The sequence below is a fragment of the Trichomonas vaginalis genome, chromosome II (genome assembly GCF_026262505.1).
Source record: "Trichomonas vaginalis G3 chromosome II, whole genome shotgun sequence".
Lineage (NCBI taxonomy): Eukaryota > Parabasalia > Trichomonadida > Trichomonadidae > Trichomonas > Trichomonas vaginalis.
The window spans coordinates 9,699,739-9,716,658 of record NC_067204.1 but is presented as its reverse complement, the minus strand read 5'-3'; the positions used below and the strand labels follow the sequence as shown (position 1 = coordinate 9,716,658).

Below are 16,920 nucleotides of genomic sequence, written 5' to 3'. Positions count from 1 at the left end.
AATTTTGGGGCGTACGATAAATTTATCGTCAAAAAATAAAAATCATATACACATGAAATGTAATCTAAATCTTTAATTTTTAACTCTCGAAAAAAATAATCGTATGCCCCAAAATTTTCGATTAAAATTTGCATCAGAATTGTTTTTTAAATAAATAATCTGATTTATGATTGGCCATAAATGATCTGATCTGAATGATCTGATTTTTTAAATTGAGAACTTTACAAATTAGAATGAGAGCAAATTGATCCGAATGATCATATTTTTTATTTAAAAAGTTACAAATCGATCCAAATGATACGATTTTTTTTAAATTGAGAACTTTACAAATCAAATGATCTTTTCTTGGATTTTTCTGATCCACACAGCATCTAACCTGCAAGATACAGACACCCTTATCATTCCTGAAGACACAAAGGAAATAAGAGAATATCAATATGCAAATTTGAATAATTTTACTAAGATTTTGTTTCCAAAATCATTAGAAATAATTCATGAACATGCATTTTCTTGCTGTAAAAATTTAGAAAGTATTGAATTACCCCCAAATCTTTCAATAATTGAAGACAATTCATTCGAATATTGCAAACGCATGAAAACAGTCGTTTTTCATTCCGAAAATACTATAATTTCGCAATACTCATTTCAAGGTTGCTATGCACTTGAAATAATTCAACTTCCTTCAAATTTAAAAATTATTTCATCACATTTATTTACGAATTGCAGTAATCTTCAAACAATACAACTTCCTACATCATTACAATCAATTCAGAATAATGCATTTTATGGATGTGAGAGTTTACAGCATATTGAAATTCCTTCAAATGTCACTTACATTGGAAAGGGTTGTTTTTATCATTGCACAAATCTTCAAACAATACAACTTCCTGCATCATTAGAATCAATTCAAAACACTACATTTAGTGGATGCACGAGTTTACAACATATTGAAATTCCTTCAAATGTTACTTCCATTGGAAATGGTTGCTTTAGATATTGCAGTAAACTTCAAACAATTCAACTCCCAGCATCATTAAAATCTATTGAGGGATATTCATTCTATAGGTGCAGGAGTTTACAACATATTGATCTTCCTCAATATGCTATGATTGGACAATATTGTTTTTGCAATTGTACAAATCTTCAATCAATAAAACTCTCATATGGTTTAGAGATACAGGCTGGAACTTTTAAGAATTGTATTAATCTAGGAAAAATCGATATTTCTGATGTTAAATCAATTGATGATTATGCATTTTATAATTGCACAAAACTAACATTTGATTCTTTTTCATCTTCGCTAAGTTTTATTGGTAAATTTGCATTTTCATATTGTTTAAGCATAAAGAATATTAATATCCCAACAGATAATATTAGAGAAGGCGTATTTAGTAACTGTTTTGGTCTCGAAACAATACAATTTAATTTTTGGCTATTTACAATTGAAGATAAAGCCTCTGAAAATTGCATAAATCTTGGTGAAATTAAATTTTCGCTAGCTATAATTTCAATTGGAAAATATGCCTTTTATAATTGCACAAAATTAACATTTGATTCACTACCAGTTGATAATATTTCTGATTACGCTTTTGCATATTGTAATAATATTAAAAGAATTGTTTTTTTAATAACACGCATTCTCGAGACAGGAACAGATGTATTTGCAAATTGTGCTAATTTAGAAAGTGTTGAATTTCAAGATAAATTGACCACAATCAACAATAATTTATTCAGAAATTGTTATTCACTAAAATCGATTCAAATCCCTGATTCTCTTAAATTTATAGGAAATTCTTCATTCCAAAATTGCATATCATTGGAAAGTTTTACATTTACCGAAAACGTTGAAAAAATTGGTGAATTTGCATTTGAAGGCTGTATCAACATTAAAAGCATCACATTCTTGAATTCATCAAGACAAGTTAATATTGAAAAATATTGTTTCAAAGATTTGACATCATTAGAAAATATCACTTTTCCTTCATCCATGAATAGCATTCCTATAGGACTCTTTTGTAATTGCACTAGTATTGTTCGAATAGAAATTCCAAATTCAATTACACAAATAGACCCGAGAGCATTCTCTCATTGCAACAAACTCAAAGAATTAACATTGGGCACATCGATTATTACTTTATTTGATGAATGTTTTTGTGAATGTTCTTCTCTTGAAATTGTCAATATTAAATCAGAAAAACTGACATCAATAGGTATAAAATCATTCTTCAACTGTTATTCATTGAAATCTATTTCATTTCCAGTTTCATTACAAAAAATAGAATTACATGCATTTGCAAATTGTGCAAATTTAACAGAACTAACATTTTCGATTGCACTCCTTGAGCTCTATGAAGGATGTTTTATTAACTGCACATCATTGAAAAAGATCAATTTACCAAATGGTCTTAAAATTATCGGAAAGAATTCATTTTCAAACTGTTATGAATTGCACGAAATTATTATTGAATCAAATTGCTCAATAAAAGGAGATGTTTTTGAGAATTGTAGCAAATTAGAAAATATTATTATTAACTCACAAAATTATGATGTATTTCAAATCGAATCTTTCCATAACACAGTCAAATCAATCACATTTAATTTCTCAGTCATCCAATATCCATCAGTTTCATCATTCCATCATCTTGAAAACATTAAAATCTTTTCATATGAAAACGATTCATTTATCAACGAATATTTCATCACATCATCTAATGTCAGCATTTCTATCATCGGAAACATCAAACAAATTTCAGATAAATCATTTTCTAATAGTTATATCAACACATTCTTGTACTGTGGTGATCGATCAGTTGAAGGTAAATTCCTTTCTAAAGATCGAGTGAAAATTGTTAATATTTCAGAATACTATCCACACATCAGCATTGGTGGTGTTCATGCTCATAAAACATCTGAATGTCCAAACTTTCCTCAAAAGAAATACTTCAAACTTACCACATTACATATCGTTCTGATTACAGTATCAATTGTTATTCTTAGTTCTATAGGTATCACAATTATAATCAAATTTCAAAGATATCTAAAGTCTCAAAAGAAAATTGAAAACAAAATCATGTTAGAAAGACTTGTTGATAAGGATTTCGGGTAATTTTATATTATATTATACTGATAGCCAGACATATAATATTATGTAATTTATCTCTTCCAAATAAATCAAAATCAACTTTAATTTTTTTTAGATGAAAATTTTTCTATCTGAACACAAAAAAGATGTTAATGGATTCACTCGATATACAAGGCATTTCAATCTTTTTTGTCAGTACATTTATTGGTGAAGAAAGGATGTTATTAAATTTAATATTTTGAATGACATTTTTTTTTCAACAATTATGAAATAGCAAAATTCCTTTAAAGGGAATAAAAGCAATTTCATAAATCTTTTTGGTGATGAATATTAATGAATACTCTTTAAATATCAATCCATTAATGCCCCATCGATACTATACAGCATTTAACAGCTGTAGTAACAATGGTGCGCGTGGTTGTATTTTCTATCAGCAGCAAGGCGAATTTGCTCATGATCGGGTCTGCAGTTTCGCTTCTAAAGTAAACTCACAAACTGCATAAGGTGTTTACTGTAAATTCTTTGTTAGTAATACCTTCAAAAATTATATTTATGATTCCTCTATTAGTAAAAACGGAGATGAAAGTTTTCTAAGAATTAAAAATCTTTAATCGTTTTTGCGCATTTTTGCACCCCATGTAAAACCCAAAATCCGAATTAAATTTTTCATTTTCAAACGAATTTTATAGAGAATTTTATGAAGTTGATTCATTTTCATCAGAATCAAATTGCTCATTTACCACTTTTTTAATTCAACAAATAAGGGTTATAAACTCCACCATTCAAATTCTCAAATAAATTTTTAAAATTCTAAATTGTTACATTTTAAATAATAATGATGGTGAATTCTTAAGGCTCTATCTCCTATTATAGTTTATATCAAAAATAGTAGTTTTATAAATAGCACTAATAGTGATAGTTATAATTATTTTGATGGTAAAATTACGTTAGATGGTTATTGCCTTTATAAATATAATCATAATTGAATTTGCTCATAATCTTCCTCATTTTTCAACTGCATTTTGTCATGCAGATATTCCTATTATTTATGAAATCAAACAAAAAATTCAACATAGTGAAAATATTGATTTGCTTTGTGTTTTTCTTTCATCACTAAACATTTCGTTTAAATCTTATTATCTGTAAATATATTTTTTTGAAAATATTTCTAAATTATATAATCGTCTTTGAGCATAGCATCTGCTCATATAAATAGATAAAATACCAAACTTATATAATAAAGATAAATTTATTTCCACATGTTCATACTTTGTAACTTTCGATGGGGAAATTCGCTTTCTTTATTCCTTTATATTTGACAATCAAATGAAATATGAAGAGTAGCTTTTCCATTATTACTCTTCGCAATGAAATCTGTATCATGTAAAATAAAAAAAATCGGCCATTTTTATAATGTTTATTTCTGCTGCACAATGAAGATAAGTTTATCCTCAGATATCTGTCGATCTTTCAAAATTATTTCTACCATATTACCTCTAGAGTTAAAAAAAATTCATAGAAAATATTTAATAATAAACAAATAATATAATATTTAATATATATTCTAATGAATTGAAATAATTTTGTCTTATCAAAATCATTATAATAAAAATTTCCGCAAGAAAATAAAAGCCAAAATAGTAAGAAAAATGAGTGCCAATGTATTAAACATTATAACAAGATCAGACGAAAATTTAGCAGAATCAGGATTACTCTTAAGAGCACTAATTTGACAGAATTTATCAAACGAATACTTATCGCCGACTAAGATAGAAGTGCAATCGATGCTCTTCAGCCATTCTTCAGTGTTTGGATAGCATGAATATGTTGTTTCCGTGTAGAAAATAGCTGGACTGATGGTATCAACAAAAGAATTATTGAAGATTGTTACATATTGGTACAGTACGATATTTTGGATATTTGTACAAAGGGAGAAAGCATTAGGCATAATGAATGCATTATCAAATATCTCGACTATTACTAGATTCGAACAGTTATAGAATGCATAGCCATCAACAACTGTATTAGAGTTAATTATAACTGTTTCAATACCGCTAGAACAAAACGCGAAAGAAGTTATCTTGTTCAGTGAACAAGGAATAGAAATCTGTTTCAATTTCACGCAGCCAGAGATGCAAAACTTTCCAACGGATTTCAAGTTAAATGGAAGATTTACGTACCGTAATGAAATACAGTTCTTAAATGCATTATCTCCAATACTCTCTAGCTCTTGTGAGAAATGAATTTCTTCTATATTACTACAGTCACTAAATGAAAAAGGAGGAATTGACTTCAATGAATGCCAATATGAAAGGTTCAATATATGGACTGAATTACCTTTTATGGAGTTAAATCCTATTGAGTTAAGCTTAGTGCATCCTTTAAATACAGAAGTTCCAATTGTTGCAATTGATGAAGAAGAAATAAATGAAACTTTGATAAGATTGATGCAATTTTCAAAAGCACTTGAACCAATTTCTCTAATTGTTTCGGGTAATTTTACTTCTTGAATGCATTTATGACCTTTGAATGAATTGTTTGCAATCGAAACGATCTTATTTCCATTCAACGATGATCTTATCTCAACAACACTGAAACAGTTTTTGTTGAATCCGATGACACTCAATTCACTTCCGTTTAGAATATAATCATAGTTATCATGGAAAAATGTAATTCTTGCATATCCATTTCCGACATGCCCTGTGGATATGGTTCCATTTAGTTCTTTGAATTGATTGTTTCCGGCAAGCATCTCTGTATCATGCAAGTAGTATTTTGGTGTTAATTTACATCCGCTTGGGTAGAATTCAGCTGTTGATGCTTTATAAACATAGCCGCTACCTCCACTACCCGCACAACAACCATCGCGAACATTGTCAGGTGGTGGGAATTGTTGAGTACCTCTACAAGTACCGCCTCCGAACCAACCTCCACCACCACCACCAGCTGCGCATGGAGCAGTTGCTCCTTGAAAGAAATCACCTGCGCCTGAAGTTGAGTTTTGTTTGGCAGGGAAATTTCCCCCTCCAGCATAACCCCCTCCATAATATTCAGAATGAGAACCTCCACCACCACCCGCTACAATTACACGTGAATATATGCTATTTTCATTGATTCTGATATCTGTTCCACCTCCACCACAATTACCATAATATGAAATATACTTAACAACACGCTCTGATAAATAATTTGCATGTTTATATTCAAAAATAGCACCTCCACCGCCATTATAACCTCCTTGTAACCATGCTCCAGCACGTTCTCCTCTAGAACCTCCAACTTGGACATAGAAATTTGTGGTCTCTGTTAGGTTTAAATATCCAGCAGAGTAGCCACCTTTACCTCCGCTGCTACCCTGAGCACCCCAAACTTCTAATTTATAGTATCCAGGATCAAGGGACATGTTTTGGGCGCTACCAATATATGGAAAATTATATATTACTTCAAAAATACCAAAAATGATTGGAAATCCCATTATTTATCAATCTCTTACCAGTGAGTCGTGCCTATTATTCACTTTTTGAGAAAGGTCATACAATTAATTATATGAATTTTCTCAAAAAAATAGACCGCTTTTGGGCAGCATAAGCAATTCTCTTTAATTCGGCATAAAAACTAAGAATCGTAAATAAAACATATAAATACAATTAATTCATATGATTTTTATTACATTTTACTTGAAAAACTAAGATTTCCAAATTGAATTGAGACCTTTAAACCAGTAACTTAAGCATATTTAAAAGCTATTATACTCACTATTGCTTGTGACTATTCATTCGATTTTTGTCGCACAGATATTTTCCTTTTATAACCGACTTCATCGTTCAATCCTTTTCAAATAATGAAATGTTTAAAAAGGTCATAATGATCTTGTTATTTACTAAGAAAATTAGCTTCCATTCAGATGGAATTCCCATTTATTATCAATTTCTTATTAAAAAAATGATATTGACTCTTTGAGTTGCACTTTTTTTATTCGAATTTTATGAAAAGTTTCAACTGATTTGAATATATGGTGTTACAAAATAATTGGTATTTCATTTTCTATTTTTTTGCACCATGTGAAATGAGAAATTCATACATTTCTTTAGAATGGTGATCAAACGCCATTTGAAGAGGTGTTTTTCCAAATAGATTCTTTGCATTGACATCAACACCATGAGAAATAAGAAATTTTGCAGCATTCACGTTTCTTATTTGTACTGCCCAATGAAGATAAGTATTTTCTCGGTCATTTGTTAGATTTAAATCTGCACCTTTGGAAAATAGAAATTCCTGTAAATATAAATTATCTCTTCTCATTGCAATGAGAATAGGAGTTTCCCCATAATTGTTTTTTACATCAACATATGCACCATGCGAAATAAGAATTTTGGCCGATTCTAAATTATTATAGTTTACAGCATAATGAAGAGCTGTCATTCCATGAATATCTTTTGCATTGACATTAACTCCGTGAGTTATGAAAAATTCTGCAGTTTTGATACAATACTTCTCTGTTGTAAAATGAAGTGGTGTTTCATCTATTATATATTTAGCATTAATATCGGCTCCATGTGAAAGAAGATATTCACAAAGTGAAGGAATATTAAACATACCTGAAAATATAAAACATTTGTTAATTTCATTAGTCATATCTAAATATACTAAAAAGCCATCCAGATAATGATACCAGCAAAAATATTTGATTTGAGGTTGTAAATTGTATTCATTCATTAAAAATGTAAGAAAATCAATGTTGTGTGAAACAATAGCATATTCAATGCATTGATTATCTGGTTTATATATTTTCAAACACTCACTCATGATGTCTGCATTTCCTCCTAAAAATGAAAGCCGAAGACATTCTTCTGTGATTTTGGCTTCGAAATTTGTGATTAAAAACTTAAAACATGAAACTGATCCGTAATAACAACATAATTCCAGTAATGAATATCTTAAATTTGGATTTGGATATAAATCATTGGATTGCATCTTAGCAAATTTATTAAAGTCATCATTTTCTGTTAGATCCATAAAAGTCATTATGTCATCTTCTTTATGAATATCCAATGAATATTTTTTCAATATGCATAAGCTGTATTTAATTTTATCTTTATCGTTAAGAACAATTCCATATTCTTGGTTGGCAAAGTAATTAAACACAAATGAAATGTGTGGAACTTTTTCAGGATGATATTCTTCATAAATCATTTTGAAAATACGCCAATATGACCTCAGGTATCGATTATTATAAACCACTATATTAGAAATTTCAGACAACATAGCTTCTGCTGAAAAGATTTCTGTTTCAATTAAATTTGTTTTAATTTTTTTGTAAATTTCAGTTATTTCTTCTTCATTTCTCGTTTTTAGACGGTACAATGAAGTCATTGTGTCCATGTAGTCTTTGAACATGCTTGACATCTCATTGTAATCGCATTGTTGATGATCAATCATTAAAATTTTTGAAATACGGTTTTCGGATCAATTAAGTTCAAAATAATCGTCAATGATTTCGTGATATATTTCATCTATTAGTTTATAAAGTTATCAGAATAATTTCGGATCAATTAAATTCAAAATAATTGTCATAATTCACTTCGATAATATAAAGTTTTTAAAATTTTTTCAATGCGATAATATAAAGTGGGAAAGAGTTTGTCACTTTTTGTTAATGCTCAAGCCTTGGCTTTCACATCAAACATTCGATCGGTTTGCAAAAGTTATCATTGATGGAAAGCAAATCGATTTCAAGAGCCAAGAAACGATATTAGAACTGCTTTCGAAGAATAATATTAATATCCCTCATAAATGTCAAGGAACTGGCGATTGCAGACTGTGTAAAGTTCTTGTAAATGGTGTACCTAGACAATCCTGTGAAGTTATTGCTAAAGATGGGATGATAATTAGCACAAAAGATCCAAATATCAAAAATAATATTGAAAACAAAGTTAAAATCTATGCATCCTTTGATCCAGATGTTGAAAAAGCATATCATCTTATCAAAAATCCATCAATGAAGCAACATCATATTGATATAACAACAGGATCAATTCAACTTAACCATGAGACGTGTATCGATTGTTTCAAGTGTGTAGATGTTTGTCCAGCACATGTTTTAACAAAAGGAGACCATCTCCAGACATTTGGATATTTCGGATTGAAAGAATCAGGATGTTTAAGTTGCGGAAATTGTCTTGAAGTTTGTCCAACGAAATCTTTCTCTATAACAGACAATTCCGGGCTCTTTAGATCAGCCATGTCCAAGAAGAATACATTAAAAGTTCTTGTAGCTGATTTATCCATTATTTCGCGAATAGAAGAAGTGTTAAATCTTCCAAAGAATTCCATTGATTTAGAAAATTTTTCAAAATTTTTGAAGAATTTAGGATTTGATTATTTTCTTGACCAAGGATTGATAAATGACTACAAGATCATAAAGAATTCCACAAAACTCATCAACCATTCAACACAGTTCTACCAGAGAACATTTGGATCTTTCTGTCCGACGTTGACAAGAAAATATGTTGAATATGTAATGAATCCAGAAAAGAAAATTTTTGAGTATTTAACATCTCCTGGATTAGATGTAACGACTTTTGTTGTGACTGATTTCCTTTCCAAACGATCTGAGGCTACTTTTTATATGAGCAATCCAGAGATCTTCTATTCTCTTGGTTTAACATCGAATGAATTTTTGGATTTCGTCAAAAATCAAAAGCCTTCATTTGACGGAGATTCTCTTTGCAGAATTTCCCCTCTTGGATCTGAAGAAGGAGCAAAAGCTGTAACATCTGAGAAGTTTGCAAATGCTGTTATCTCAACATTTGTTAAAAATTATACGACAGCAAAACCTCCTCATCTTTCTTTTAACAAAGTTGATGAAGGAATCAAAGTTGCGGATTTCCATATCGGAGCAGAAACAAAAGCTCAAGCCGCCATTATTGAATCTGCTGCAGATGTAGAAAGACTGTTGGATATGAAATTCAACAATCTTATTTACATTTCTCCAAATGAGAAAAATAGAAATATTGATATTAATTATCGCCAAATTCAGAGAGATTATAAGTTTGCTAATGTTAACCCAGAAGCAAAGAGACTTTATTCTAAGTATCTTGAAGAAGTTGACCATGAACTTGCAATGAAAAGGAAATGTACATGTTAAATAAAGCATATATATGATTTTTAACTCCTCTTGTTTAAATATTTAATACACAGACAGAATTCTTAGTATGAACACGAACATCAATTCTATCATATTCCTTAAGTCTGTCATCAAAGTTTAATCTTCATCATTCAAATATCTTATACACGACTTCATCCTCACTATTCATTGTCGCGAGCATCTCTCTCTCTTCATTCTCTGCTTTCATTCTATTGTAAAAATTTAAAATATCATCAATGATTCTTATATTTTATGATAACATTTGATTTCAATAGTTATCCAACTGTTAACTATCCAATAAAGTATACTATACTATATTTGATTTGATTTTAGAGTATTCAATTTTTTGTGAATTTGTATTGCTTCCTATCGATTTTAACTTAATTTAACACGAATTACGAATGAGTGAACAAACAAAAGCAGACACAGATTTTTCATAATCCAAAAATTTATCCATTGCACACATATAACAGAAATACTAATTTCATTTTGATATTAATATACAAGCATAAAAATCTTGTCGGAAATTCTAAATACATATACAATTTAGTTTTGTGTTATAATAGTTTTAAAGAATTCATTTCAAATCAATTAATAGTAATATTTAGTTAATCTCAAAAATATAAATGTTGATTATTAACCCTTTAGAGTTATTTCATTAAATATGATGCTATGTTTGAATGCCCCATTTTGGATGCTAATTTTGCTGAATTCGATCCATCCTTATTTGTTGCTTTTGTATTTGCGCCTGCGGAGACAAGGAATTTAACAATTTCTAAATAACCGCGAGATGATGCATGAAGGAGTGGTGTATTTCCGTCGTTGTCTTTTGCTTCTTTGTTTGCTCCAGCAGAGACAAGATATTTAGTTATCTCAAGATTTCCAACAGTTACTGCAATAATCAAAGGTGTCATACCATAAATATTTTTGGCTTCTATATTAGCACCTACAGAGACGAGATATTTTGTAATTTCAAGATTTTGTCCTGATGCTAATAAAAGTGGGGTCATTCCATTCTTATTCTTTGCTTCTTTATTAGCTTTATTTAAACATAGAAACTTGATCACTTCAAGATGGGAAGAGCCAAAGGATATTGCAATCATGAGTGAATTAGCTCCATTGTTATCCTTTGCCTCGATATCAGCTCCAGCCTGGACAAGATATTTAACAATATCCAGATGATTCTTTCCGGCAGCAATAATTAAGGCATTCAATCCTGTATTACTCCTTGCTTCCTTATTAGCCCCAATTGAGCATAAATATTTGGCAACTTCAAGATGGCCATTTCTTATCGCTTGCATGAGTGAAGTTTCTCCATTATTTTCTTTCTCTTCTATATTAGCTCCAATTGACGCAAAATATTTAACAACTTCAAGGCGGCCATTATTCGAAGCATGAATAAGGGGAGTGGCTCCACTTTTATCTGCTGCTTTTTGATTTGCTCCTGCAGAAACAAGACTTTTAACTATGTCAAGAAAACCACAATTTGATGCCTGAATTAATGCTGTAGCTCTATTATTATCTTTCTCCTCTAGATTGGCTCCAACAGAAATCAGATATTTAACAATTTCGGGGAAATTCTTTTGTGATGCCAAAATTAATGCAGTGAGTCCATTATCATTTTTGGCTTCTTTATTGGCTCCAGAAGAGATAAGACATTTTACAATATCAAAATGGCCAAAAATTGATGCCATAAGCAGCGGTGTATACTCTGGTGCATTCTTTGCTTCTAAATTAGCTCCACAAGTAATAAGATATTTCACAATTTCCAAATGACCAGCACCACAAGCATTGAGAATTGGTGTATTTTTATTTTGAGCGCGAACTTCAATATTAGATCCAACAGAAACGAGATATTTAACAAGTTCGAGGTTTCCTTCTTTGCAAGCCGTAAGCAATGATTCGTATCCTTTTTCGTCTTTCTTTTCTAAAAGGCATTCAATTTGTGATTTTGTGATTTTATTTTGATATCCTCTTGCTGGAATTTCACATAAGAATTTGTATATCTCTGAAAAATTATTCGAGTCCTTATACTTATCTATTTTTGATAAAAACTCTTTCGGAACTGTAATTTCATTAGCTTTTTGTTTCAATAAGTTATTTTCTTTTGATAATTCTGAAATTTGCATTTTAAGTTTCTCAATCTCAGAATTAAGTGAAATTATCTTGTTATTTGATTCTTGCTGCTGTTTTTTTTTTTTTTTTTGTATTTTCGAGCTCACTTTGTAAATTTTGATATGAAATTTTCAGATCTGTAAGAATTGCTTCATATTCATTTATTTTATCTCCCATTGGGCTTAAAACATTGAATAAATCTTTTAATATTCTTATTTTAAGGTATTTTTTCGAATATTTCAGAACTTTAATCGCATCATGCATATTCTGAAGAGTAACATGGGCATTTCGAACGCATAATATTAACTTATGCGAATCGTACATAAGAGATCCTTCTTTTAGAATTGAAACATATTGTTCTGTAGATAATGTTGCGTATTTTAAGATTTTATCTACTTGTTTAATATCATACGTATCTAAAAATGTCCTGTCTTGGATAAAAGTTCCAATATTATTACCAATGTATTCATAATTCACGGTTAGTTCTTGCGCCATTTGACTTTACAAAAATTTTTCTGAAAAAGTCGTAAATTTCAAAATATTTTTATTTTCAGGGTATCCATATATAAATTGCAAATGTTGGTCAATTGAATTAATATTTCTCAATAAAAATACAAAAAAATATTTTCGAAGTTGGCAAATTTCATGTTCGCAGCCTTGACACCACCTTAATTCTTTCTAACAGACAATACCATAATTTTCACTTGATATTTGTTTATTTTATGATGAATCGCACTATAGAAATTAGGTTAAATTAAATTACAGCATAAGATTTAAATGAATTAGATTTAAATTAGTCTGTACAAGAATAAAATATATAAGGAAGATGTTGAAATGGTAATCGAAAAGTAGTGTTGGCAATTTGCTCAAGATGGAGAGTTGAGACTTTAGGATATGTGATAGAGTTAATGCTTGCATTGAAATAACTAAAGTTATCTTCATGAAAGCTAGGTTTGGATAACTAATCTAATCTATATTCGAATTCATGAAATTGCAAGCCAAAAATATTATTTATATGAGTAAGATAATGTGTGGTTATGCTTTTGATGGCAAATGACTCTTGAAATCAATATTTATTCTAAAATGAAAGCAAGAGGTTTATTTTAAGTGCATTAATCAAATGTGTGTCATTTGTAGATAATCATCTTTTGATTTATTCTATAACATTTGTATAAAATTTTTTGATGTTTGATGGATTATTCGAAATATGATAAAGCAGTTAGAATTTTATTCAGTTCCAACCAAAATAATGCTTCTCAATTGCAAGAAGCTAACGATTATTTGCGTGAAAATGAATATTCTCCACAATCCTTTCAATGGGCAATAGATAAACTTCAAACTACAACTGAAAAAACGATAGTTAAGCATGCAGAAATCTTACTAACCCACTGGTGTGCAAATGCATGGGAACAAATTCCAGCAGATTTAATTGACCAACTGAGACAAGCATTATTTCTTTCTAAATTCATGTCAAACAACGATATAGATCAATCCCTACTTAATATTATAGGTACAAGCCAAGTTTCATTCGTTTTAAAAATGTATCCACAATATTGGCCATCATTTTGGTCAGATTTCCTAGAAGTTGCCGATGGAATGGTATACGCGTTCCTCTTAGCACTAAAAGATTACACAAAAGCATTAAATTTACGAGATCAATTACAATATCGTGATTTCAAGAATGCGATGCGCCAGGATGGATCAGATAAGCTACTTGCAGACTACATAATATCAAGGCTACCATCTTACGACAAGAAATGCTTTGAAATCTACATTTATTTAATTTCTTGGATAAATTTCAATTTTATCTGGACAACAGATTCCCTTGAAGTTCTCAACAACACTCTATCAAGTCCAGATACTATTACATACGGAATTCGCTGTTTATCAGCATTAATTGAAAGAGGAATGCCAGATGAAGAAAAAACAAGTTTAATTCAAAGTTTACAGAGGGAATATATCAAATTTTACCACTGTCAGAAAAATTTAGTAAATTTTGCTAACAAAAAATGGTAAGGTAACGGAAAAGTCTTTAAATATTCTATATATATCCATGATCTTTTGCAGGTAGAAGCAGCAATATAATGTGCTATTATCTATATATTCAAACATAGCACTTACAAAAAAGTTCAAGTTATATCTTTTAATTAACAACAAATATTGAGTTATTGGATGAAAACACAGTGTGCGCATATTTTTTGAGTGTACAAAAATTATTTTATATGTGTGTTATTTGAATATCTCATGGTTTTATAGTCGCAATTAATTATATGAGACGAAGTATGTGTGTTTGAACTATTTCTATATATGCATGTGATTTTTCTATAGGAGCACTGTTAGTGTATGTGTGTGTTTATGAAAAAAAGAGTATGTTTGAAAATTATGATAATCAAATTTCTCAAAAAGACGCAATTCTTAATGGGGAATAATAAGCTTATAGTAGCAAAACACATATTGAAAGATCATTAGTTGAAACTAAAATTTTACTCATCAGTATAATCTGATTCATAAAATTTATCTGTAATATTATGTGTATGAATTTTTTTCAAAGAGGTAGTTATAAGTATTGAGTTATATTTGTAGTTTATTGTTGAAAATATTGGACTTGAGATTTATTATATGAAATTTAAAGTAAAAATAAATATGGCGGACCTTCATTGTGAAGGCCTACTATGTTAATGTATAAAAAGCCTATTTTCTTTTGGTTTTGAATGGGGCCATCAAAACAATTTGACGGCCGCGTTCAAAACTAAAAGCAAGTAGGCTTTCGTATATATTCTATTTAAAATATTCGGTTTACTTTATTTGAAACTCGATTTTTCAGGTAGTGCCAAAATTCAGAAGCATTACCTGAAAAAACAAGCTCCAAACAAAGTAAATATCGAATGGCAGCCACATAGTTATATGTGGCTGCCATTATTTTGTAAAATTTTCGTATTTATGAGGATTTTGAAATTTGGTCGCCTATCTGATAAAGATAGGCGACAACTATAATATAAGAATGTTTTTAACAGCCCTATTTGAGTTTGTTCATAAACTCAAATAGGGCTGGGAGTGGCCAGATTCGGAGAACGAATAAGCCATTCCAAATCGAATTTACAAAAAGTGACGAAGATCATAAATAATCGTTATTTCAATAAAAATATTCTTAATAGCAAGGCCATATTATGAATCTTACGATTTTAAACTCCTTTCTTGAAAAGCTTTCACTTTGTAGCAAGAATGTCACATTCGAAATTCATTTCAAGAAAGGAGTTTACAATTGCAATATAATGACCTATTATATTGCAATTGTAAACTCCTTTCTTGAATAATTTCATTTGAATAAATTATAAATGTCGCATTCTATGCAAAACTCTCGATTAACGTTTCATTTTTCATATAAATCATAAATATTCAAACTTTGTCAATATAGATTTTTTAAATTCTTTATTTTTCTTATGAAAATTGCACTTTTTAATTTCAAATTCAGAATTTTGAATATTTTTTGGGAATTTTTATTCAATTTTTGCATAATTTTATTATATTCTTTATATATAATGGTTTTGTACCAGTTTATATTTTTAATTTTTAAATACATATGAACGTTTTTCATTCAATTTTTAAATGAATGTTTTAATGGGATGAGCTTACTGAGCATAGGCTCATCCCATCAAAACATTCCCTTAAAAACTCTGGCCTTTATCGAGGCCAGAGCTCAGAGTCCATCTCCTCAGAGCCAAGTTCCTCGACGGTCATCCTCATTAGGCTCGATGGAAGAGGAACTTGGCTCTGAATGAAATCCATAAGCTCTGGCCCTAGCAAAGGCCAAAGCTTCGCTTACAGTCCCCAGGGCCGGTTTCCCCAAATGCCGCCCTGATCCCGGGCGGCAGGAGAGGAATCCAGCCCTGGGAGCACTTAAATACGAAGCTCTGGCCTTGGTAATGGCCAGAGCCTGCATATTTAATCCTCAGGGCCGAGTTTGAGGGAGATCGTCTACATCATTGACGATCTCCTCTCTTCTCGGCCCTGAAAGAAAGAGATACACAGGCTCTAGCCTCAGAAGAGACCAGAGCCTCGCTTACAGTTCTCAGAGTTGAGTTCCCTGAGATTGTCCAGATCACGGACACTTCTCAGCCGAACTCGGCCCTGAGAAGCATCAAATACAAAGCTCTGGTCTCTTAAGAAGCCAGATCCAGGAAGACCAATCCTCAGGGCCGAGTTTTGCGATGATCGTGATCATAAAGACGGTCTCGCAAGAACTCGGCCCTGAAAGGCTTAGTAAATACAGGCTCTGACCTAATAAGAGATTAGAGCCTCCCTTACAATCTCTACTGCCGAGTCTCAGGAGATCGTCCAAATTTGAGACACGTTTCACTGAGACTCGGCTTCCATAGTAAGATTAGGGCACCAGAAAGACTAGAAGGGGGCCCTGACCTTGAGAAAGGACCCCCTTCCCGGTCTTTCTGGCGAACTTTGCTTCGCATTGCGAGTGTCTGCTGCGAATCCGGGGCTGAGCAGCAGACACTCGCAATCATATATCGCGGCAAGTGCAACTGCGGTGCCAGAATGCACTTGCCGCGACAATTGCGAAATG

At 30.8% G+C, this 16,920-nt stretch overlaps 6 protein-coding genes across 6 annotated transcripts; 3 read left to right on the top strand and 3 right to left on the bottom strand.

Annotated features, from left to right (window-relative positions):
- Positions 1–334: 334 nt before the first annotated feature.
- TVAGG3_0515800 (antigen BSP-related family) lies at positions 335–3,106 on the top strand (the record flags this gene model as incomplete). Its single annotated transcript, XM_001320645.1, has 1 exon — positions 335–3,106. One exon carries the CDS (start codon positions 335–337, stop codon positions 3,104–3,106), a length of 2,772 nt encoding a protein of 923 aa, XP_001320680.1.
- A 1,576-nt stretch (positions 3,107–4,682) lies between these two features.
- Positions 4,683–6,557, bottom strand: TVAGG3_0515790 (protein kinase a regulatory subunit binding; the record flags this gene model as incomplete). The annotated part of the gene is made up of 1 exon (XM_001320646.1): positions 4,683–6,557. One exon carries the CDS (start codon positions 6,555–6,557, stop codon positions 4,683–4,685), a length of 1,875 nt encoding a protein of 624 aa, XP_001320681.1.
- A 402-nt stretch (positions 6,558–6,959) lies between these two features.
- Positions 6,960–8,521, bottom strand: TVAGG3_0515780 (histone-lysine N-methyltransferase family; the record flags this gene model as incomplete). Its single annotated transcript, XM_001320647.1, has 1 exon — positions 7,127–8,521. One exon carries the CDS (start codon positions 8,519–8,521, stop codon positions 7,127–7,129), a length of 1,395 nt encoding a protein of 464 aa, XP_001320682.1.
- Positions 8,522–8,717: 196 nt separating this feature from the next.
- Positions 8,718–10,269, top strand: TVAGG3_0515770 (photosystem I iron-sulfur center-related family; the record flags this gene model as incomplete). The annotated part of the gene is made up of 1 exon (XM_001320648.1): positions 8,739–10,229. The coding sequence occupies one exon, from the start codon at positions 8,739–8,741 to the stop codon at positions 10,227–10,229; it is 1,491 nt and encodes a 496-aa protein (XP_001320683.1).
- A 610-nt stretch (positions 10,270–10,879) lies between these two features.
- Positions 10,880–12,358, bottom strand: TVAGG3_0515760 (cyclin-dependent kinase inhibitor 2C-related family; the record flags this gene model as incomplete). Its single annotated transcript, XM_001320649.1, has 1 exon — positions 10,880–12,358. One exon carries the CDS (start codon positions 12,356–12,358, stop codon positions 10,880–10,882), a length of 1,479 nt encoding a protein of 492 aa, XP_001320684.1.
- A 1,172-nt stretch (positions 12,359–13,530) lies between these two features.
- On the top strand, positions 13,531–14,485 carry TVAGG3_0515750 (exportin-T/LOS1 family; the record flags this gene model as incomplete). Its single annotated transcript, XM_001320650.1, has 1 exon — positions 13,536–14,360. The coding sequence occupies one exon, from the start codon at positions 13,536–13,538 to the stop codon at positions 14,358–14,360; it is 825 nt and encodes a 274-aa protein (XP_001320685.1).
- Positions 14,486–16,920: the final 2,435 nt, after the last annotated feature.